This window comes from Pteronotus mesoamericanus, unplaced genomic scaffold (genome assembly GCF_021234165.1).
Source record: "Pteronotus mesoamericanus isolate MK-2021 breed Mesoamerican mustached bat unplaced genomic scaffold, CSHL_Meso_final contig_1201, whole genome shotgun sequence".
NCBI lineage: Eukaryota > Metazoa > Chordata > Mammalia > Chiroptera > Mormoopidae > Pteronotus > Pteronotus mesoamericanus.
Genome location: NW_026555042.1, coordinates 391,581 through 415,150, shown reverse-complemented (window position 1 = coordinate 415,150; position 23,570 = coordinate 391,581). Strand labels below are relative to the sequence as shown.

Below are 23,570 nucleotides of genomic sequence, written 5' to 3'. Positions count from 1 at the left end.
GGAAGAACGTCGGCATTCACTGGGTGGCGCAGTTCATCGGCCACCGAGCAGTCGGCGCCCTCGGACCCCCGCTTCCCGCCACAGAGACCGGCGGCGGGGGCGCAGTGCACAGCCTGGGCAGGGAGGCCTGGGGAGCCAGCTGTCCGTTGCAGGCAAACTACAGCTTCTGCGCACGTGGCGCGAAAGGCCCGCAGAAGACGGAGCGCGGCCTCACCGCTCACCAGGGAAACGCTGGAGTTAAAGTGGACAAGATGAGGGTCCGGGAAGAGAACAGGGGCCCACCCAGGCAGGAGCAGGGGAGACGCAGGTTCTGACGGGCACACGGGAGGGCAGGCTGCCTCCTGGCAGTCACGTGGGTTAAAACAGAAACGGCGTCTCCCTCAGATCGGACATGTCGCGCAGAGCACAGCCAGTCCGCCTTCCTGGCCCGCGTGGCTGAGCCATCCGCTGCGGCCGCCTGGCGGCGCCTGGGAGCCCGGCCCGCCTGCCGCTCAGTCCTTGTTTCTCAGGCTGACGAAGTGAGTCAGAAAAGGCCGAGCCGGCGTCACGCAGCCTGTCCTGCCCGGACCCTGCAGGCCGCCCGGACCGGCCTCAGGTGGGCTGGTTGGGTCAGGGTCCCGGTGAATGACTAGACGCTTCCGAGCGACTCTGGCGCAGGCGTCCTCCCTGGCTTTGCCGCCCGCAGCTCCGCCCTGCAAGCGGATCGGTGAGACCGCCCTGGGCCGCGGCCTGGCACGCGCGGCCCCGGCTTGCCTCTCCTCCTGCACAGCCGACGTGGTCCGGCCGGCGACTTGTTGGCAGGGGCTCTCCTGCTGCTCTGGGACCAGGAGCAGCTAGCGCTTCGGCGGCCCCCAGGGCAGCCGCCACCACGCGATGGCGGCAGGGCGCGCTCTGGGAGCGAGTTCTCGGCTTCCGCGTCCGAGGGCCGAGGCTGAGGCCACGCTTGCCGCGGGCGCGTTTCTGTGGAGAGCCCGTCATGGACATGCCCTGACAGGTCTGACACATGGAGGGAAGTGTGTACAAGCCGGGCTCGGAGAGGCGACGTTGCCATTACCTCTGACTTGGAAACGTCCAAGAGCAGAGGACGCGTAAACACTTTCAGAGCAAGTCCAGGCGCCCCTGCCCCCCTGGAGGGACCGTCCACGGGCAGGCGAAGGCGGCCAGGGCCACTGGGGGCCGTCTCGCCCACCCGCTCCCTCGAGGCTGCCAGCCCAGCCCTCTGTAGCCCCGCGAGGGCTCACTGCGCGTGGCACAGGAGCCAGCACTGTGGCGCCGGCCTCCGAGAACAGAAAGCTTTGATGTGGGAGCTCAGCTGCATCCAGGGCTGCGGGCAGGTTTAGGGGGTTTCGGCACTAGGTCTTCCTGAACAGACCTTCTAGAAGGGTCCGGGTGCCCAGCTCCGGCTGTGCCCTGCCTGTGGCTCCGTGGGGGCACTTAGGGCTCACGATGTCACCCACAGTGAGAGGGGTGAATCGGCGCCGGGTCTTGCTGGAAGCAGGCAGGGCCTCGGGCCGGGTCTGCCCCAGGCCCCATAGGCGCCGCCACGCCCGGTCCCGGCAGCCCCCGAGGCCCGCGCACCCGGTGCGAGCCTCCGTTCCCCAGCGCAGGCTGCTGTGCCACCCAGGGTTTCGGCACCGCCCTGGCCCAGTTGATGAGGATGTGTTGGCGGCACACGCGTGTGTGGGAGGGAGCCCTGTGCTGCGAGGGGACACATGCGGCTGTGCTCATTGTGCTAAGTGTTGGGGTGGGTGTCTGCCTTCCACGGGGGACGGCAGAAAACGTATGGCGGGAGGCGGAGCGGGGCGCTGACGCCTGGCCGCGGCGGCCGGCACGCACGCACGCATGCACACATGCACGCACGCACCGTGTGACTGTCTCCTCTCCTCCCAGGATCATCGACCAGCGATTCGAGAAAGTGTCCTACTTTGTCTTTGGCGACTTCAACTTCCGACTGGATTCCAAGTCCGTGGTGGAGGTAGGCGCCCCGTCTGCGGCCCACGCGTGTTTAGTGGGGTGGGGGGGGCGGGCACGCGTTGTCCTTTCCGGGCCTGTTCAGTGTCGTCAGTCCCACCAGTCCCATTCGTGGCTAAAGCTCCCGATAGAGAAACGCCTTCCCGTCGGCCGGGGGCCGTCCTGGGAGTCGGGGGCAGGCTGCCGCTGCGCCCCGGGCGCTGCCCTTCCGGCAGCCCGGCCGTCGCTGCCACGACGGGGCAGGAGCCCCCGAGGGCTGCCCTCGGCAGCGTCCTCCGCCCTCCCTCCCCGTCGCTCGGCTACCCCACTCGGGGCTGCTTCCCGGGGTAAACCGTCACTCCGGCTTCGGGGACTCAGAGGCCATGTGTGCCCCCGGACACACCCACAGGGCCGGGGCGGGACCCCCACGGGCCCGGCAGGGTGCCCCGCCGAGGAACGCTGCAGACGGGAGCCCTCGTCCAGCGGCTAGCGCGTGGCGGTGCGGTCGGCAGGCTGGGCTCGGTGTGGCCCTGCTGCGTCCCAGCCGCGTGACCTGGGAGTGTCCCCTCCCTGGCTGGGAAGCAAGGCCAGCGGCCCAGGTGCACGGCCGGCGTCTCCCAGACGTCACCCACGGCAGGGGCGTGGGGACGGCGGGACGGGGCCCTCACGGTGTCGGGCTGCAGCTCTGGTGCCTGCCGGCTCTCCGGCAGCGGTGAGGGGAACGCCCACGCGGGGCCCGCAGCTGCGCGGGCAGAGGTGGGGGGCCGGCAGCCGTGTGCCAGGTGGGCTTCCCAAGGGCTCGGTCCCACGCCTGGCGCGGACCTCGAAGTCTGCGTGTGGCCACCATGGTGGCACCAACAGTGTGAACATGCGGTGGCCCCTGTGAGCTATTATTTTCCCATTAACAGCCTCGTTACAAATACCGTCAGACATTAATCTCCACCTTTGGTGGAAAATGATTTCTTAAAGACGGGCTGGGCAGGCTTTGATCATCCCTTGTCTCCTCTTGGTTGACAGACATGAGTAATGCTGTATTGAAACCTTCTTTTGTAATTAAATTAAGCTGGCAGCACCTCACCAAGCTGGCCTCACATGTACGTCTGTGAACGTCCAGCAGCCACCAGAGAGCACGGCCCCCTGACATCACGGGGCCGCTGCTGGGCGCGGGGCGAGGGCTCCAGCCGCAGGGGGCGTCCGCAGGTAGACCGGCGAGCTCCCCGGGGACCACGGCATCCTTCCTTTGGGGCTGCTGAGCTTCCGTTCCTTGTTTTGAAGGTGAAGAACCAAGCAGTCAGGTATCAGGGGCCCCATCCAAGGCCCTGAAGCCCTGCGCTCTGTCGGGAACTCAGGAGTAGCTCCTGTTGTGGTGAGGCCTGCCCCGGTGGGACCCCGCGCGGCCCCGAGGCCAGCGCCCTCGAGGACAGCCGCTCTGCGGGGCTGGGGAGGCTGCCTGGCTGGGAGATCGCAGGTCCCGGGCAGCCCCGGGGGCCGGGGCGGCCGCTGTGCTGGAGGAGGCCCCCAGCTCCGCGGCAGGGTCTCCTCAGAAGAGCAAAGGGGGCCTGGGGCGACCACGGCCGACCCGTAGGCGCCGCCCTGCAGGCGGCGTGTCAGGGTGGCGAGAGGTGTCCCCCAGCTGCCTTCCCGTCCCATGAGAGCCCGCGTCGAAGAGCTCGTGGGGGCAGCGGGCCTGGTGCCACTGAGGCAGCTCGTCCGACCGATCTGGGAGTCCTTTCCCTTCCTTGCCGGGCGCCTGGGCGCGACAGCAGGAGGCCTGGGTCCTCGGCGGGGTCGCCGCTCCGGGGCCACAGCCCACAACGAAGCCGGCTTGCCCGCCGCCCGCATGTGTGCGCCCGGCGCCCTTCGCCCTCCTCCCATGGAGCGCAGCCGCAGGTGGAGCTCCGAGTCCCCAGGGCCCCAGGCCCCGAAGGTCTTCACTTCCCGCCTCCCTCCACGAGGAGCGTCTGCTGGGGATGCGCTGGGGGGATGCAGGTCCCTGGGCCGGCAGGGGGCGGGGCCTGAGCCCTTGCCACATGGCACCCCTGCAGGGCCCCAGACGACCACACGGACAGGGAGGGCAGCCCTGCGCAGGCGTGGGCCATGGGCCACCGCGTCTGGCACCACGAGTCCTCAGCGCCGGCACGCCGCCTCCAGCCCGGCACTGCCTCTCCTCTGCGGGGCCAGCAGGGACCCCTCTCGTGACCCCTCCTCAGATGCCCACGTCACTGCCCGCAGAGTGGGTCCTGGGGACTGGAGGAGGCCTGTGCTCTCAGCTCGGGGTCACGCCCAAGCGGTGTTCAGCTCGCCTAGGGCAGCATGGCAGGGGCCCACCCGTGTCCTGGCCCGTGCTGGCGCTGGGCGTGGTGAGAAGGCCCAACAGAGGCGTCGGGGTGGGGGCGCGGCGGGGTTGGTTCATCTCGGGGGCAGGGGACCTTCCCCCGGGGAAGGTCAAGGTGACACTGTGGCTCAGCTAGAAGCCACGGCTCTGCCTGGGTTCCTTGCTGGCCCTGCCAGGAGCGGCGGGGCCAGCTGCCCTGGTCCGGGTGCCGGCCGCGGCTAACCCAGCCCCTCCCCTGGGCAAGAGGGGCCAACGAGCTGGGTCTGGGTGGCAGGGAGTCAAAGGCAGCGGCTGTCCCGCTGTGGCCACAGTCGCCGGGGCCCCAGGAGGGGCGGGGCACGGCCCTGGAGCGCCACGGCCCAGGGAGGCCTTCTGCTGTCCTAGTGGTGACGGGGTGGGGGGCCGCCCCCCCGGGGGAGCGGTGAGCCCAGGCGAGCCTGTCCCTGGGCCGCAGCTTCGCATTTCAGATGCAAAGTAATGCGGGCGAGCTCGCCGAGCAGAACTGCGAGGAGGTGCTGGGGTCCCATTTGGCGCCGCCTAAGCCGTAATTAACACACACATAGATTAAACACGGTGATCATGTGGCGTGTGAGGGGCCACACGTCAGGGGACTGATTAATAACGTGCCCCCATCAGCCCCGCTGGCGGGATCGCACAGGGAGTATGTTTCCTGCCTGCACAGTGGCAACTGGCAGCTGGGGTGCTCAGCTGGCCGCAGTGACAGAGAGTGACAGCAGTGCCAGGCTCTCCCGTCTCCGCGCGGCCCAGCGAGCGCCCACCTGCTCTCCGTCCCGCTTGACAGCGACGGTGACGGATATGTTTTGGAGGCTGGCAGCCATTTTCAAAAACCAGTTGCCAGTTACTGACAGGTACACGTGTGGTCAGGTGCCAGGCGGGCCTGGTACGAAGCGGGTCCCGGGAGGGCAACTCCGAAGCAGCAGCTGCCCAGGAGCTCCCAGGGCCGCGGGGGACCCGGGGGGACCGGGGGGACCGGGAGGGACCTGGGCGGAGCTGCATCAGCCACGCCATCCTTGCCTATTTTTTGGTTTGGGTTTTGTTTTGTTTTTTAAAGAGTCTTGGTTTAAAACAACAGAATTATTAATTTACATCACTTATTTTAATTACTGTCCTAAAGAGGCCCCTCTTTGATCTGCCTTGACATGGGGCCTGTGAGAGTTAAGCAAAAATGAGGTGTGATTTTGTCCTTAACTGGGACGGCTCTGCTGGTTTTTTCTTCGAGGGTTTGCTTCCCGAGAGTTTGCTTTGTAAACATGGGCCAGCATTTCCAGACAGTAGATTGATGTCAGAATAATTATTCCCATAATTACAGGAAAGGAAGAAAAAGAACGCGTCTGTGGCTCCCCCGCCCCCGCTGCTCTAGGACTGAGACTCTGCGTCCTGGGCAGCCCTGTGCTCAGGGGCCTTCAGTGCCCGTTCCGGGTGTTTCGCAAGGGCCAGCGTGGCCCACGGGCTGCAGGGCTCAGGGGTGTCTCCGCCTGGCCTGGCGGCGGCTCCCCGGGCCACTGTCCTGGCTGCCTGTGCGGGCCCGGGCCCCTCACACACGCTCTCACACGCTTATCTGGCCAGGCCAGAGAGTGGCAGGTCCCCGGCAGGGCCTCTGTGGGCAGAGCGCCCGCTCTGCGGCCGTGCCCATGCCGAGGGGCTGGTCCTGGGCCGGCGGCACGTGCCCCGGCACCTGCTGGACCCACGCCTGAGGGAGCCGTGCCGCTCCCTGAGCGAGAGCTCAGCTCCGTGCTGGCTCTGCACCGAGCACTGGGGGCGCCCGCGGCGCCGGGTGGCCGGGAGCAGGCGTCGCCGTCTGCAGAGGAGATGAAAGGGCCTTTGTGGCGCGTTGTTGCTCTGGACAAACAGTGGACAATGTAACACACGGAGGAGGAGGCAGGCGCCTCCGCTGCTGGCAGCCCGTGACTGCGCCCGTCCAGGGCCGTCAGCGCCGGACTCGGCACCTGGGCAGAGGTGTCCTGGGCGTGCCCGCTTCTCGGAGGACGGGTCTGGGTCTCGGGCTGGTCCTGCCGGGCAGCTCTGAGGCGGCGCCCTCCCTGCCTTGTCCCCGCCCCGTCCCGGCCTGGTCTGCCTGTGGGGGCGTCAGTGGCAGCTGAGGGGGTGACGGGCCAGGCTGAGCTTCTGGGCTGAGCGGGGCCCACTATGCGCCCCGCTTGCGACGCGGTGGCCGAGGTGCTGGCCCGCGGCAAGCGCCGGCCGTGGCCCCCGGTGGACTCAGGCCAGTGGCACGCCTCGCCAGCCACCCAAGACTGAGAGGGCCCGCGGGGACCTTGTCCTTCATGCAGCAGGCGGGCAGCCTCAGCCACCATGGACCCTTCGATCCCCAGAGAAAACACAGGCGTTCTGTGTGCCCGTGGGGCAGGCGCCGGCGGCCCGGCCCATGCCCCGTGGGTGGCTGCCAGCAACGAAATAAGTTTCAGACGGCCTTTCAGGCACAGGCTTTTGGGTACCTTTTCTCCTTTCAAACGAGAAAAGTCCCCCACCGCCCGTCGTCCCCCTGTCCGCCCGCCCGCCGTCGGTGCCGAACCGGAAGGCCGGCTGGCGCGTCTCCGCAGGGGCAGCCCACTGTGGTGGGGGCTGCTGGTCGGCCTGGCAGACCGGGTGTTGGGAGCCTGCCTGGAGGGGCCAGGGAAGGCCGTTTCCTAAACCGTTTCCAGCGGAAGCCTTCGGGAGGAGACCCGTGCTGTTCTTGAGTCTGCCCTGCTGGGCTAGGGCGGCTGCCGGCTGCCCCAGCCGGGCCCCTTCCTGAGAGGCGTAAGCCACTTAAGCTCATTAGCATCTGGATGGCTCTGCGCCTGGAGGAAGCAGGGCCAGGGCGGCCGCTCTGCTCGGGACTGTGCCAGGCTAGTTCTAATCCCACTGTGCGAAGGCCGCCAGACTGATTTGTGACACAAGAGTCCAAAAGCCACTCTGGGGGCCTGACCGGCTTAGCTGGCCGTGCTCGGAATGTCAATGGCCGGTCGGGAGCCGCTCGCGGAGCCGCCCGGGCCTGCGGGGGCGCCGCCCTCCCCGGGACGCTGCTCGACGGCCCTCGGCTCCCCGGCCTCCGCGGGAAGCGTGCGCAGTGGGTGCTCGTCGTTGGGCCGCGGCGGTCTTTTGTAAAACAAGCGTTGCCTAACCCATTTTACAAGCAGCTCCATTGAGGCGCAGTTCACGTGCACGCCGCGACCGAGCCCGGCCTGGCCCCGGGCGCCCGCCTGCCCATCGCAGCCAGGGCCTGTCCCCTCCCGCCCACACGCGCGCACACAGGGCGTCGGCCCCTTCAGAGCCCTGCCCTGTCTGCGGCGCGTGTCCCGAGCGCCCCGTGCACCCCGCGTCCGTGCCCCTCAGGACCGCACGTGGGCGAGGGGCTCCGTGGTCCGTGCCCGTGCGTGTGCACACGGACGAGAAGACTTTTCTAAACAGCCCGGATATGATTTCATTTTTAGCCAACCAGGTGGTAGCCCGGGAGGGTGACAGCTCCCGTGCCTCCCTTTCCCCTCGGCTGCCCAGCTGCTGCCCCTCCCTCGGGGCTGCCCCGCCCCCCGTGTCCCTGTCTGGCCTTGTCCAGCCTCCCGGGCCCCTCCGAGGCCGATCTCACGGCCGTGTGCCCCCAGCTGCCGTGGCCACTTGTGACTTTGCCGTCCCCCATCCCTCCACTCAGGCTGTGCTCGGGAAAGCCTGCTCAGCCCTTCCTGGGCCAGAGCCCAGGAGCTGGGGGGTAGGGCGCGCCGGCGCTGTGGCCGGCAGCCCTGGCCCAGGACATGGGGCGGCACAGCCTGCCTGTGGCACCGCTGGTCGGCCGGGGGCCCCACAGCGTCCTGGGGGCCCTTGGCTGGGAGGTGTGACGTGGGCTTGGGCGGGACAGAGGCCGGGACGAGCTGCCCGCTCTGCGGTGCCATGGCCGCACAGGCGGGTGGGAAGCCCCACTCCTGGGACTGAGCTCCTCCGTGTCCCCCAGACACTCTGCACGAAGGCCACGATGCAGACAGTGCGCGCCGCCGACACCAACGAGGTCGTGAAGCTGATATTCCGCGAGTCGGACAACGACCGGAAGGTAAGAGCTGGTGGCTTCGGGCCAGCGACACGCGGTGCTGCCCCGGCTGGGGGCGCGGGGACGGCCCGAGCTGTGGGCGCTGCCCCTCCTGCGCTGACAGCCCCGCCCTGGCCAGGTGATGCTGCAGCTGGAGAAGAAACTGTTCGACTACTTCAACCAGGAGGTTTTCCGCGAGGACAACGGCACCGCGGTGAGTTCCGCGGTCGAATGCATGCCCTCCCCCCACCCGGCGCCTCCGTGGCCTCTGGGCCACCGGGCCACCGGGGCCACACTTCCGGGTGCCGTCGCAGCCCGGGCACGGCCCCGAACGCTCGGCCTGCCGTCACTCCCCGGCTGGGCCAGTGCAGCCGCGCTCCGGTCCGCCCCTCCCCGGGCTCCGCCAGCTGCCTCTCTGTCCTGTGGACGGGCGGCAGGCCCCCAGCCGTGGGCCTCGGAGCCGCCCCCAGGAGAGGTGGACGCAGGCATCGCGGCTCGGGGCCCACGGGCCTGCGCTTCATTCAGAGCGGGGAGAAACCACAGGTGCACGGGGACCGGGCAGCCTGCCACCACGCTTGCATGGGTGCGTGCTCGCACATGCATGGCTCGGACCTGCCAGCGCCCCCATCCTGCCACAAGGCCTGAGCGCAGGCCCACTGCTTGCCTGCGGGGAGGGGGCACTGCGGCCTGTTTCGTGCAGTGACCGTGCAGCTGGCACATGAGCGAGGGACCTGTGACCTTTGCATGTCTCCCTGGCAAAGAGGCCTTGCTGGGGCTGGTCCCGCGCAGGTGTGGCGGCAGCGCTGAGCCAGCACCTCCCAGACCCCTGCGACCGCGCACGCATGGGCCCCCGGGGCACCGGTGCTGGGGGGCCGGGTGTGCGGGCGGTGCCCTGTGGGCCCACTCCCATCCCAGCAGCCCCCGGGCGCCCTGGGCTCTTCCAGCCGAGCCGCACCGCCCTTTGCAGCCGCCTGCCCGCCCCCTCGGCCCTGCCCGCCCTCCCTGGGCGGTGCCGCTGGCCCCATCCCCAGGCCCCTGTCCCCCGGCCCTGCAGCCTGGCCGGTGCCACCAAGACCGCTGGCAGCCCTTGTGAGGACACCTTTGCCTCACAGCGCAGGGAGGTGCTTGGACGTCAGGCCGTGCCCCTCAGGGGTCCATCCCTGGGCCCCCACTTCCTGCTCAGCTCTGCGCTCTAGGTGCCCCGTCCCCCCGGGTCTCGAGTTCCCGGCTCTGGACAGCACCCCTGTACCCCCGTCTCGCATCTCCCTCGGGCCCCTCAAAGCCCCAGGCCCCGCGCCGAGCCTCCGATTCCCTCGGGCACGGGAGGGTTCCTTGGGTCTGCGTGTGACCAGTGGTCGGAGGAGGGCCGGTGGCTCTCCGACCTCCCAGCAGACTCTGCAGGGCCTGTGTCCCTCCTGCAGACGCCGCGGCAGCGCCTCAGCCCCACAGGCACCGCCCCCAGCTCCCCGCGTCCCCTTCTGGAAGTCACAGCAGGGTCGAGCACCTCTCTAGCCAGGCAGCTTCTGAATCCGCCCCCCTCGCCGGCCCCTTCAGCTCTCCCACCTGGCGCCTGGCCAGGGCCTTGCGGGGGGCACAGCCGGGACCTCTCGCGTCCCCGTAGGCCTGGCCTGCAGGCCTCAGCACTGCCCTCCCGCCCGGCGGCCTCCCTCCAGGGCCCCACCACACTGCGCTGCCCTGTCCGCGCCACAGCCTGCCGCCCGCAGACCCTGTCCCTCCGCGCCGGCTGGTGCGGCTCTCACCTCCTCGAGGGGCGCCGGGCCCTGGTGGGTGGGGCCCTGCATTCAGCACACGGACGCTTTCAGCTCAGCCACGCTCCGCCAGACAGGAGGCCCTTAGGGGCAGGGGCGGTGCCCAGCTGCTACCTGCGCTGCCAGGGCGCCGTCCGCGCCCAGCAGGGCCGGGGGCACTCGGGGTGGAGGTGAGGGCCTGGGCTGCAGGCAGGGCGGGGCAGGACCCGGTCGGATGTGCTGTTGGGGAGGTGCCACCCGGTCCCTGGGCAGCTGGGTGGCCGTCTGAGTTGGAGAAGGCCAGGCAGGGCTGGGCTTTGTGGCCCCGAGGCCCAGAGACAGCTCCCGGAGCCTGGGGCCCTGAAGCCACCGGGGGAGAAGAGAGTGGAGGTTCCCTGGGAGAACAGCGGGATCAGGGGTGTGGCCCTAGGACAGCTGGGGGCCCAGCACATGCTGGAAGGAACAAGGAGGCTGGTGCGGGGAGGCTCCGTCGGCCAAGGCAGAAGCTGGGCCTGCAGCGGGTGGCGCAGGGGGCAGGGGACGAGGCCGCGTGTGCACGCCGAGCCACGCTTAGGCATCCTCTCTCGGCGTCAGACCGGGACGCCGCGGTGCCGCTGGACGTAGCCAGTACTGTTGCTATCAGAAGTGACGAGAAATTGTTTTCTCAGATGGAGGAAACTTAGTATGAACACTCAGGGGAACTTCCAAATTTGATCCTAAGACGCAAACGTGCAGTGGAGCTGGGGTAGATTCCCACGCGGCCCCTAATGTCATGTCCAGAGCCTCGGGTGGCCGGGGACGGCCTGCGGGCCTGGCGCTCGCGGAGCTGAGCTGTGGTTTCCCCGAGAGCAGACCCTGCGGCCGCGCCTGTAGCTGCGGCGGCTCTGGGAGCGCGGAGGCCCACACGGGCATGCGCACTCCCCGCCCAGGCCACTCGGCACATCATGGGGTCGGCCTCACGTCAGTCACGCACAGGAAACGGGGTCACTTGGTCCCCCAGGGGAATAAGATAAATGGCGTGATGAACCACAGAGAGCCTCTCCGCTCTGCGGCGAGACGCACGGCGGCTCGGCCGCTGGGACAAACCACCGTCCGCAGGATGGATGTGCCCGCGCCGGACACAGCCCCAAAATCCATCGCATCCTTCATCAACCGCCGGTCTTGTACCCGCCTGACAGAAATTTAATTCAAGCTGGCTCCTGAAAATAATTATTGTATTTTAAGAGTAGTAATCATTGGCCAGGACATGATTGAATGTGTCCATGCCTATTGACTTTTTCTATGATTTATGGCTTTGTTTAGTCGATATTCCCATCGAAATTGTATAATTAATTACACATGTGCTGTCAGGCCGCAGGATGGAGCGCCCTGGCGAGGATTTGGAGAGATTAAATTTCGCTGGGCTGTCCCGGCTGGCCGGGGTTTCCACGCGGCCCGGCCTGCTGGACGGCAGTGTCTGCTGCGTGTTCAGCAGCTGCTGCAGCTCTGGGCGCATCGATTTTCCGGCTCTTGCCTTTATCAGCGCGGCGTCTCTGCAGCAACGGTGGAATCTGTGCGGCTGGGAGAGCCCCTGACAGATACGTATGACCGCCGGCTGCTTTATCATTGTCCACACACGCCCTGCGCTGTTTTTCACTCTGTAATCAAGAAGAATGTTTAAGATACAAGCGGAATTGGTTATCGTGTTTGTGAAAGATCTCAGAGATACAAATGATCATTTCCACAGGCACGCAGCGTAACTTCTGATCAGAAGCGCCTCACATCGGTGTCTGGTGCCAGCAGCCCAGCTCCTGGACCACCCTGCTGGGTGGGCACAGGCTGTGACAGTCCCCAGGCCCTGGCCCTTGGGCACCGTCTCCGGGCTGGCCCCCGGGGGAGGGCCCACCGGCTGTCGAAGCAGGGCCGCGGGCCACACACAACCCGGCGCTCGGGCCGCAGTTGGTACCGTGAAGGTCTGCGTCTCTTCACACGCACGTGGGATTAGCCGTCGCCTCCCCACACCGGGCAGCCCTGGAGGGCGAGGGGCCGCGCGGTGGGGTCCACGTCCCCGGGCAGCCCCTGGCCGAGCGGAGGCTGAGGGCGCCTGCGTGGGGTCGGAAGGGATGAGGGCGTCGGAGCAGCCCAGGCCGTGGGGGTGGCCGTGCTGCGGGGCGGGGCAGGCAGGCCCGCGGCGACGGAGCAGCTTGGTTCTGCTCCTGCTGGAGCAGCTGGGAGGTTCCGGCTCATTCCAACCCACGCGTTTATTTGCTGTGTTTTTTACTGAACACCTTTAACAAGTGGGAGAGAGGCGACACTGGAGTCGCTGCACCCTTGGACGCTGCCGCCCAGCCAGGACAGCGGGGCTGGTGGGCCGCGGGCATGTGCGGCAGCGCTGGGGACGGGACGCGCCCGCGCTCAGGGCCCGCCAGCTGCCGCTCCCGGAGTCTCCGCGTGCCCGCCGTGCAGCCGCGGGAGATGGGCGTGCCCGTGGACCGGGCCTCGGACACCCCTGTGTGCGCGCGCACCGCCTGGACGGGTCCACGCCCCACAGGCACGCCTGCCCTCGAAGGGGCGTTTCAGTCCCCAAGGGGCCCCTTGCCCCGAGCGCAGCGAGGGCCCAACTCAGGGACTTTCCAGAGTCCTCCTGGCCCCCTGAGGTGAAGCAAATGTTTCAGGGGAGCCCATCTGGGGCTCGCTCCCGGCCCTGCGCCCCACCCCGGGGGCCCCAGTCTCCTCAGTCCCTTGGCCTAGCCGTTGGACTTGGCTGTTGGGCAGCGTTGAGCTGGTGAGGTTCCCACCACGTGTCTCAGCGGCAGGTGTGGGCTCGCGTGTCTCCGGGGGGCCCCGGCCTCCACCCCTGGGCTCTGAGCCTCACCAGGCAGGGCTGGGGCTCCCTGCAGGGGTGGGGGCGTAAGACGGGAATCTGGCAGCTGTGCGGACAACAGTCCCCTCGGTGCACAAGGAGCACTGGGCCGCCCCACCCGAAGTGCGAGCGCCGCCAGCCCCTTCCCATGCGGGCTCCTCTCCGCTTCCCTCTCCCAGCCCGGGGGCCGGCGGGGCGCGTGGGCAGGGCGGCCGCGGTCTCAGGTAGCAGCCAGCACATGGGCGATCGCTGTGCACACGGCGCGGCCATCGCACGCTTCAGGGGTGACGGATGAGGCGGCTCTGAGGGAGCCCCTGCGTGAGGCCGCGCCCACCCGGCTGCGAGGAGACGTGACTAATGAACGCGCTCCAGGGGCCCGCGATGTGGCCCCTCGCAGCCCGGCATGGCCGGAGGCTGCGCGGCGCCCCTTCCCTTGGGTGCAGTGCGCTCCGTGGAGTGTGCGAACTTTGGGCCGTTGCCTTAGCTCCCTGAGTGAGGTGGACGCTGCTTCCCTCTGGCTTGGCCCGAGTAGAGCAGGAGGGGCGGCCCCTTCTGGGGGCAGAGCCGGCCCTGCCCCTGCACCGTGGGGCGTCCGCACAGCAAGGCTCTGGCTCGGCCCCGGCTCGCAGGTTGCAGTGCCCGCAGCGCCCCCGGGCCCCTGGGACACGACGGGGCGGGTCTCATGGTCGGGTCCGCCTCTCGGCTGCGGAGCCTGCTCCGGGGAGCTGCAGGGCCCCCACTCTGACCACCGTGTCCCCGGGACCTCACGGTGCCCCAACAGGCCCAGCAGTGACTTCATTTTCTCTGTTTCTTTCTTCAGCTCCTCGAATTTGACAAAGAATTGTCTGTCTTTAAGGACAGACTGTATGAACTGGACATCTCGTTCCCTCCCAGGTAAGGAGCCCCCACCTCCTGGAGGGGCAGGTAACTGCCCCCCTCTGGGGCAGCCAGCGCCCCCGCGCACGCCAGCCCTGGCCCTCCTTGCGGTCCGCAGCAGCGGCCCGCCAAGAGCGGCGCGGGTGCTTTCTTTACAAAAGATGTTCTCCCAGCAGCGCATGGCCTCGGGCCGTGCGCCCTGGAGCCGGCGGAGGCGGCCAGTGCTGCGGGCTCTCCTGGCAGCGTCTGCATGGGTTTGGCCACGCCCGCCGGCCTCCAGTGTGTTCACTCTGATGCTTCAGAGTCCAGGCGTCTGCAGCATCCGCCACCTGTTCATTCCCTCTGACCGGCTGCACTCCCAGGGCCTCCCTGGGGCCGCAGCTCGACAGAGAGGAGGGACAGGCAGGGAGCCACCAGGCCCTGGGCCTGTGCCCCTCTGACCTCAGGGTGCCGGCTCTGGCTAGGAGGGCGGGGGCTCTGAGCCCACGGTCAGCACCCAGACCAGTGGTGTGGGTGTCAGGGAGCCCGAGAAGCAGGGACTGGGGGCCCCACTCAGCCCTCGGGCCGCCGGGCTGGTGCGCAGGCCAGGCCGAGTCTCAGAGGCGCCCACGTGTGAGCGGGTCAGCGGGCACCCAGCAGGCCGCCCAGCTCGGGGGCGGCGTTCACGGGGCAGCCAGTGTGCACTGAGCCCTTCGGTGCGTTCGGAATCTGAAGACAGTGTTCCTGGGGGTTCGCCCAGACCGCCCTGTCCGGGCACCCTGAGTGTCCCTTCTTGTTGAACAGACTCGGGGACCCCTTCCCCGGGATTTTGCTGAGCAGGCGGAGGACAAGGGAGGCCTGGGAGCCCCCGCGGGCCGGGGAGCAGCCTTGCTGGATACCTGCGTCCACGCTGGCCTCTGCCTCTCAGGTTCCTCCCCAACCCCGCGGCCTGAAGGACCCTGCAGAGGGATGGAAGTGTGGCAGGTCCCGAGCGGGGCGCGGGGCGCGGGGCTGGTGGACCAGGGCCCCCCGGGAAGGCAGCCGTGCTCGGCGGCCCCTGAGGTTGCCCCTGGCCACCCGGGGTCTTTTCTGCCCCGGGAACACAGAAGGGGTTGCTTCGGGGCTTCCTGGGTGTTGCTCTCTGTGCGTCCCTGCCGAGCTCCAGGGACCTGCCTGCTCTCAGCGAGGTCCCAGGACGGACCTGCCGAGCAGGATCTCCACAGGCCTCTCGGGTCCTGTGGTAGGAGAATGGTCCCCAGAGGTGTCCCCACCCTCTTCCCGGCACCTGTGAAGGCCCCCCGCGTGGTGACAAGAGGGACTTGGCCACATACAAGTGCCTTAGAGCAGGGCGCACCCCACCCTCGGGCGAGTTTCAGGGCAGGGGTGGCCGGCAGGGCGGCCTGACCAGCTGACTCAGTTTTCAGGCGGTTTCCCTGCCGTTTGGCAGTCACGTGTGAAGGCTGTGGAGTAGACGCAGGAAGAAGGAAAGGGGGGGCACCGCCCGCTCGCCCCCTCGCGCCGGCGGCTCTCGAGCCGGGGGCCCGGCTCCCAGGAAGCACTGCAGTCGGCCTCCCAGCCCGGCCAGAGCAGGCGCTCGGGCCCCCCGAGGTCCTGAGGCCAGTGCCCCCACAGCCCCCGCAGCCTGGCCATGCCTCTCCCACAGCCTGGTCACACCTGAAGTCCTGCCTCCCTCCCTCCGGTCCTATTGTATTTCTTTAATCACGCCTGACCCCCAGACAGAGCTGCGTCCCCGCGGATGCCACGGTGGCGGGGGGGCGGGGGGCGCGCAGGGCTGCTCCAAGCAGGCAGGGCGAGGGCGGCAGCTGGGGGGCCAGTGCCTCCCTGGGCGTGTCCTCTGCCTCTGCCGCGAGATACAGGGTCCGGGGGGAGGCCAGTGAGTGTGTGCAGAAGGTGCACACAGACAGGCGTGTGCCCCGCGTGGGCGTGCCTGCTGTGTGAGGGGGTGCAAAGGGCTGTGCGCGTGGGTGGGCTCGTGTGTGAGCTATGCAGCTGCATGTGCGCCCGTGTGCACGTGGTGGGTGTACACGCATAGGTCCCGCGTGTGCAGGATGTGTGCGTGTGCAGTCCATGGGCTTGCATGTGTGTGTGCAGTATCCATGCACGCAGAGTTGGTACACGTGAGCATGGTTGGATATGTCCACGTGTAGGTGTGTGGGTGTACACGGGCATGTCTTGGGGGAGTGTGTACACAGGGGCCTGTGTACGTACTCCCACGTGCTCCCCGGGGGCCCCCCAGAACCTCCTTCCCTGATGCCAAGGAGCTCAGAATCCCAAGAAGGGCCCCACAACAGGACAGCACCCCTTCCTGATGCTACTGGGCTGTGTCCGCGACAGGGGCTGACAGGGCCCCCTCGGGCCGCGGCCTCTGGTGCCCGACCGGGCTTCGTCCCCTGTGTCTGTTGGAGGTGACGGCCGGCCACCTGTCACTGCGACCGGGCTCACTTCCAACACGGCCGAGTGGCCGTGCCGGTCCTTGGGCAGCGAGGGGGCCGGCACCCCTGCTTACTAGGGAGAAGAACCGCGCCCCCCGCGCGGCTGGTGTTGGCTTGGGGCACGGATGCCCTGTGGCCCCCAGGCCCCTTACGCTGTCACAGTCATGGGGCCTCCCAGAGCTCCGCCCCGCGGCTCGCACTGCTGGCAGTTACCGCAACTTTTAAATATTTATTCACGTACTGTTAAGTGATGATGATAAACCATTGCATGTTAACATAACATTTTTATGAAAAAGAAAAAAAACTATTTTCTTACCAAAAAATAACTTGCAGGAGAATGGGACAGTTTCACATTTAAGAGAATCTTCTCAGAGTTCAGCCTAACCCAGGACAGCAGGGGCCTCGGCCCCCCCGGCCCCCCCGGCGGCCTGGGAGGCGGGTGTCCCGCAGGAGGGCGAGGCCGCGGCCTCAGGCCGCCTCTTCCCCCCCACCGCACCCCAAGGACCACGTGCGTGTCCGCGGCCTGAGGGCCCCGGCGGGGCTGCCGGTGCAGCTCGCCCAGGGCAGGGCCTGCGTGCCGGCCTCCCGGCCCGGACTCTCCTGCGCGGACGGGACGTTGCTGCGCTCAGTGGTTTCCGTGTGGTCGTGCCTCTGCTCAGACATTTTTCTTTCATTATATTCTTGTTTTGGGGGAACTTTTTACACCAGGCCTCGGAGGCCCCCGGGGGTGCTGGCGGGAAGATCCCTGTGACCCGCGCACGCCCCCACCTTGTCTGCGCCGGACCTGGCCTCCGTGCGGGCGCCCGCTGCCGCTGTGCAGGCTCTGGCTGGGGGCGGCTGCGCCCTCGCCCGCCCGAGCAGCGCGGCCAAGCCCCATCCCTTGCGCTCGTGGTGGGGCTGGTTCCCGAGCCCCCCGCACCGCTTCCTGCTGAGTCCGGGCGACCCTGCCGATTCCGGCAGACTCGGCCTGGCCAGGGCAGCGGGGCGCCCTGCCCGCTCACAAGGGAGCCTGGGCCTTGTGGGCAGGGCTGGTCTCCCAGCAAAGGGGCCACGGCCCACATCCCGAGGGGTGGGGCGGTGGGGGTGGTGGGCCTCGAGGACAGGTGGGGGATTGTCAGCTTTATCACGAGGCCATTCGTGATGGCCACTTCCCCTGGCTGCCCCACGGCCCGCCCCGCATGGGGTTTGCTCTCAGATAAGCCTGGGGGCACTGCAGGCGCCGCGTCACTTGGTGTCGCCCCCGGCCTGCCGCTGGGCCGCCCGGGGCGGGGGTAGGCCGTGGGGGGCGGGAGGCGGGGGCGGGCCCCGCACGGCGCACCTGAGGGCCTTCGCCGCCAGCGCCGCATGGCAGCCGGCTTCGGTGCCCTGCTCACAACGGCGATGCCTGGGTTCACCCTGCGCTGGGACCTGGGGTGCGTCCCCGGGGGTGGGGTTGCGGTGGGGCCGCAGACGGGACCCGACCATGGGCACATTGTGGGCGCGGAGGCTCCAGCCGTGGAGACCGCTGGACAGAGACGCAGCTGCGGGAGCAGGCGGACGTCACTCTGCCTCCGTCCCCGCCGCGTCTCCCGGGGCGCTGGGCGGCCGGCTCCTCCGGCTCTGGCGCACACCTGCCCGTCGGGGCGTGGCTGGGGCCAGGGAGCCACGCGGCCACATGCCCCTCACAGCGCCCGGCGCGGCGTCTGGGGGCAGCAGGAAGCGCCAGGCTCACAACACCGGCACAGAGGCCACCGGACGGCGCTGGGCTGCCGGGGGCAGGCATGGCAGGCCGAGGGTGGCGGCGGAGCGTCGCCGAAATGACCTGGTGCTGCAGATCCCCTGGGCAATCTTGTCTGGCAGCCGCTTGTGGCAGAGGCCCCCCTGCTCCTCACAGCCGGCAGGACCTTCTGACCCTCGCCCCTGACCTTTGCCCCCCGTGGTAGGTGTTGCTCGGTGACTTAGGGCGCTGTTCTTTGGAAAGGGGAAGGCCTGTGTGGGTCCCACTGCAGGTGCCCGGATCGGATGGCGTGTCCCAGGCAGGGCTGGGCCCAGGCGGCTTAGACCGAGGAGCCCGGGGTCGGGCGCGCGCCCGGCTGGCCCTGAAGGGACAGGCGCGCGGGGCCCAAAGGAGCGGCGCGTGGACTGGACGGCGCGCCCCTTTGACCGCGTCTGCTGCTTCAGGGCTCCGACCGCGTGAAGTGGGGACCCCTTGCCCAGGCCGGGGCCACAGCCAGGCTCTGGTGGGGGCCTGCGGGGCTGGAACCGGGGGGACCGCCGAGGACGGGCCCGACCGCCCGTGAGGTGCTCGAGGCCCAGGGCCCCCAGCAGAACCGGCCCAGGGGCCAGAAGCAGCCTCTTCCTGAGACAGGACAGTCTTAACCGGGTGGGTGCCTTCCACAGCAAATGCCATGGATACTTCAGCGTTGGCCTACAAAGGCCCTTTGGACTCTTTTGAGGAGAAGTTTTCGTCTTTATTGGAGCCCACGGCCCAGCGGGGACACGCAGCATGGCCGCCCCCCAGGGCCAGGGCCTTCGTTACCACAGCAGCAGCGCCCCGTCCGCGTGTCCGCCCGGGCGGGGCCCGCAGCTTCACATGCACCAGGGGGGCCCCCGAGCCCGGAGCCAGAGGCAGGGCTGCTCCGGTGCCACCCAGAAACAGGAGGGAGCGCCCACCGTGGGGGGACGCGAGGGGCCTTGGACAGGCATTCGCAGGACACTGTGGACAGGCGGCCAGTGTGCGGGACGGGGGGACCGTGCCGGCTGGTGGCCGCAGGCCCAGCCTGGCGGCGGGTAGCACCCCCTCTTGCTTCCCACCCCCCCGAACCAGAGAAGATGTGAATGAAAGTAAACATGTTCTGCTGGCGCTGCTGCTGGTCAGTGCGCTGCGGAGCCTCCACGCCTGAGTGGCGCCGGCATGGCCAGGGCAGGGGCGGTGTCCACTGCAGCGGTGACCCAGGCCGCGGCCTGGGCACCCAGACGCCTCCCGAGGGGAGGACTGAGGTGGGAGCAGGCTGTGGGGGCCCGGGCGTGCAGCCGAGCCGGGCCCCCGCCGGCCCCAGGCCCCCGCTGGCTCGCCCCTTGGCCGGGCACAGGACGTCCCGAGCCTGCCTTTTCCCAGGTGGGTTTTATTGTACTTTCAACCACACCCAAAAATAAAGCAAAGTTTAATAGAGACTCATTTCTTTAAAGGGACTGTGAGTTTGACTTTATATTCTGGAAACTGCTATCTACGCATTCTTCCTGAGGGTGCCGGCTGTCCCGGGGGACCCGGCGCGAGCCCCCACGGCCGTCTGCGGGACGCGGAGGCGGCCGGAACTGCGTGCCCACCGCCTGTGTCTTGCCTCCCCAGCTACCCCTACAGCGAGGACGCCAGCCAAGGCCGGCAGTACATGAACACCCGGTGCCCTGCCTGGTGTGACCGCGTGCTCATGTCCCCGTCCGCCAAGGAGCTGATTCTGAGGGTGAGTCATGGGCGCGCTCTTGCCCATCCAGGGGGAGACCCTGGGTCCGCGGGGAGCCGGGCACCTGGGCCTGCGGGGTCTGAGGTTGGGAAGCTCTCGGGTGTGGAGCCTCTCGATTTTCTAGGGCCTTTCGGTTCCCACATTTTAACACAAAAGGAATGTTTTCAAAAGAATCAATGTCTGAGTTGGTTTTGTCAACCCCATTAATATAACAAAAAAAAAATACAAGAACGACCAGCACCAGTTCACACAGGGCAGCGGCCTGGCGCTTGGTGTGCCGTGGGCAGTGGTCAGGAGGGGCAGGGACGTGGTGACCAGCAGCCCAACCGCAGCCCCGTCTGCCACAGGCTCCCGTCCACGCCCCCAAGGGCCCCGGGCTGCACCAGGGTCCTCTCTGTGCCCCTAGGCCGGACCCGGGGCCTCGCTCTCGGGGCAAGAGGGGCTGTAGGCAGGAGGGCGGAGCCCCCACGTGCTGCCCTGAGTGCACAGCCCAGGCCACGCCCCGCTGTCCACAGGCCCCTTGCCCCTGCGGGCTCACTCGGCCAGGGGCAGCACGCGTGGGCCTGGCAGCCCTCCCCAACCTGTGCACAGGGCCTGCTCGGCCCACGCCCGCCAGCTCTGAGCACACGGGGCCAGCCAGGCACAGGCTGCCAGCCCGGGCAGGTGCCTCCAGGGACGGAACAGGGGCCACCTACCTGGGAAAACAGCAAAACCCGGGAGAAGGGCGTGCATGCTAAGAGCGCAGTGCCTCGTCCCACGCCTGCGGCGGGGTGGGCGCTCAGCAGGAGGCGGCGTTTGAGGCCGTTTTTCTGGTTGGGGGCGGGGATGAGATTCGATGCTGCAGTCATGGGGGGGACCGAGCTGGGACAGGCAGGGGTCCCCGCAGGCCCTCCCCTGGGGGATGCTGGGCGGCGGGCGTCACAGGCCCCAGACGCGCCAGGCAGCCTCCTCGGGCTCAGCCGTCTCACCACGCTCGGTTTCCTGCTGTCACGTTCTGTCGACTTCCTGCCTGAAACGCCGGCAGCGGCGGGGCAGGGCTGCCGGCGGGCGGTGGTGGCCGCCCCGCGAGGCGTGCCGCTCCCGCGGTCGTCTGTCCGTGTGCCTCAGGATCGTGCAGCCGGAAACCCGCAGGCTCTGCGCTCACCCTCGCCTCCCCACGGCGCGCCCGGCCGCAGCTTCCCCCTGCACTGGAGGTGATTCGGCTTCAGCCCTGCAGTCTCGGCGCTTCCGCTGTGGACGGGAAGTCCTGGCCCGGTCGGAGCTGACCGATGGCTGGGAACAAGCCCTTCAGCCTCACACCCAAAATAAGGTGTCTGCCAGGCACGGCGGGCACCGCGGTGGGTGACAGCGAATGTCACGCCTCAGCTCGGGGCGCTGAGCCACCTTGCCTTCGGGGCCCGGGCTGCGGCGTCCGCTGGGAGCTCCCCCGTGGGGCCTGCGGCGTGGGGGACGTGCTGGCTCATGGGGCCGCGGCCGTTCCTCCTCCCACTCTGGGGCCTCTGTTTGCTTTTCCAGTCGGAGAGCGAGGAGAAGGTCGTCACCTACGACCACATCGGGCCCAATGTCTGCATGGGAGACCACAAGGTGACGTGGCCGGGCTGGGTCCGAGGGTGGGCGGCCACCTCCCTGCCCCTCCCTGTCCGCCCCGCGAGCCGGCCGCGCAGGACAGGCCGCGCTGCTTTTAATTTTAATGAAATGCCAGGTGGGAGGGTGGGAGGTACGTGGGTAGGTCAGAAGGCAGCAATGACTAGTCCAGTAGAACAGAATGCACAGTTTTACCATTTGAATAAAAGTGCCTGTCCCCGCAGGTGGTTTGAGGCCACCTCTCTAGTGTGCGCTGGAGGTGTTTTATTGTCCTGAGGCCCAGACGGTGGGGGGAGGGGGTTAGGGGGTGCGGGTCCCAGGTCCACGCCGCGGGGACTCGTCTGCACAGTACTCAGCCCCTACGCCTGAGCCAGGCGTCCTCGCCGAGGGTCCTGCCGGCGACGGGCGGTGCCCCGGGCCAGCTGGAGGCTTGTGGGGCCGAGCCCGCAGGCGTCGCCCCCAGACGCAGCCCCGCGCTGGCCAGGCGGCGGCTCTGTCCCTCCCCTGGTCCCTGGGCACAGCCAGGGTCTCTAACCCGTCTCCCTGTTAGCTCTCCTCTGGGAAGAACTGTCTGCAGAGCAGGGGGCCCTTTGCCTGGAGGCCCCGGGCCGGCTGGGCTCCCTTTCCCTTTCCAGTCGGCGGGGCCCTGTGGTGGCAGGGGAGCGCGGCCTTGGCCTTCGGGTCCGGCTCCCGGGCCCAGGCGCCCCGAGGGCAGGGGCGAGGCCGGCGGCCGCTGACGCCTCCTCTTGTCCCGCTGCAGCCCGTGTTCCTGGCCTTCCGCGTGGCGCCCGGGGCAGGTAAAGCTCACGCACACGTGCACAAGTGTTGTGTCGTGCAGTGACGTGTGGTAAATATGGCTCCTTCCCTTGAGTTCACCTTTTCTGAGCTTTTCCCAGTGTGTCGGTCCCTTTAACCGACCGCTGACTCCGTGGCAGGGCGGCGATGCCAGCGGCAGGAGCGGACGCCCCGCGAGCCCTGCCTGTAGCGCGGAGCAGAGGACGCCGCCCCCGTCGGAGCCCACGCTCAGCCGCCGCATGGAGCATCGCGCCGAGCCCACCGCCTGCCGCCGGCCCGCACTTCGCTTCCGCCCCCGGCCGTCCCGGGGGCCCACATACCTCACTGTCTTGTCTGTTCATGTGACATTAAGTAGAAATATTGGGTTTTTTAATAAGTCACAGTCTGGTTGCCAAAACTCTAATAGACAGCGGAGATTCTGTATTTTAGACTTCACGGTTTTCAGTTTGCGATCGTCGTCCGCGTGGGGACCCACGGGTGGCAGCTCCCCGCGCGTCCATGGTTCTGAATCACACTGCAGCTGCTTCCCGGTTTTATATATAAATATATATAAATGTATACTTTTTAAAGTAATTTATAAATCTTACCAAACTTACGCTAAATGTACTTCCCGGTATGAATGCGCGAGTGCCGCACCCGCGAGCGAGCCGGCATCTGGGAGCGCGGTCCCGTGAGCGTCGCGCGCACCCTCCAGGGCCACGGGGGCGCCCGCCTGGCCCCGCTGGCAGCCGGGGCTCCGCGGCCTCTTCTGTGTCAGATTCAGACCCGAATGTGAAGTTTATCGCCGGCTTGGGTGCACCTTTTAAGAATTTTGTAAACCGTTTTGTCTGTCTTTTGTTACTGTTCTATGGTGCCAAGTATTATACATAAAACAATAATGTCGTGGGGGGAATAAAGATAGCCTAGTCTGCTTCCAGTAGAACCTGCTTTTAACACGAACTGTATATAGAAACGTGAAGAGAACAGAGCTGTGCAGGGCTCCGCGGCCAACGCCCGGCAGACAGCCCGGCCGCCCTGGCTCCCCCGCCCTCGGCGGCCGCGCCGCGGGGAAGGGCGCCCGCAGACGCCTCTGCTCCAGAACACTACAAGGCCCGGGCGGGGCCGCGGGCAGATGCCCGCGTGTAGGTCAGTCACTACGGCCTGTCCGAGTCCTGGACAGCGGGGTGGGGCTGCGGCCCCGGCGCTGTCCACGGCCGAGCGGCACTTCTGGCCCCCAGGGTTTCGGCGGCTGGTCGCTGCGGAGGCCTTTAAAGAGGGTCACTCGGGTCCCTAAGCAATAAAATTGATCCTGGTGAACACAGTCCTGCCTGGCTTTGTTTCTCTTCCTTCCTGCGCGCACCCCCTTTGAAATGCTAAGCGGCGGGGCTGTGCTCCCGCCTGCTCCCCTCCTTGGGACCTGGAGCCCCCGCTCCCCCAGCCGCCTCGCAGGGGCCGCCCTGGGTGTGGGGAGCGGAGAGGATCTTCGGCGGAAAGCCCGCTGGGAAGCGGTGGGCCCCCCTGGCGTTTTTAATGAGATTATGTAAATACGGCGA

The 23,570-nt window shown here is 67.9% G+C and overlaps 1 protein-coding gene across 2 annotated transcripts in view; it reads left to right on the top strand.

The window, feature by feature from the left end:
- Positions 1-23,332, top strand: part of INPP5A (inositol polyphosphate-5-phosphatase A) — a 131,023-nt gene extending 107,691 nt beyond the window's left edge. The window contains exons 9-16 of one of the 2 annotated variants that reach the window (XM_054584997.1): positions 1,891-1,975; positions 8,250-8,345; positions 8,461-8,535; positions 13,732-13,805; positions 19,548-19,659; positions 21,175-21,243; positions 22,004-22,040; positions 22,179-23,332. In XM_054584997.1, coding sequence (XP_054440972.1) covers positions 1,891-1,975; positions 8,250-8,345; positions 8,461-8,535; positions 13,732-13,805; positions 19,548-19,659; positions 21,175-21,243; positions 22,004-22,040; positions 22,179-22,228 — 598 coding nt within the window. In that variant the 3' untranslated portion in view covers positions 22,229-23,332. Of the gene's footprint in view, positions 1-1,890; positions 1,976-8,249; positions 8,346-8,460; positions 8,536-13,731; positions 13,806-19,547; positions 19,660-21,174; positions 21,244-22,003; positions 22,091-22,178 lie in introns of both variants that reach the window. The other variant, XM_054585004.1, reaches the window with a different exon arrangement.
- Positions 23,333-23,570: the final 238 nt, after the last annotated feature.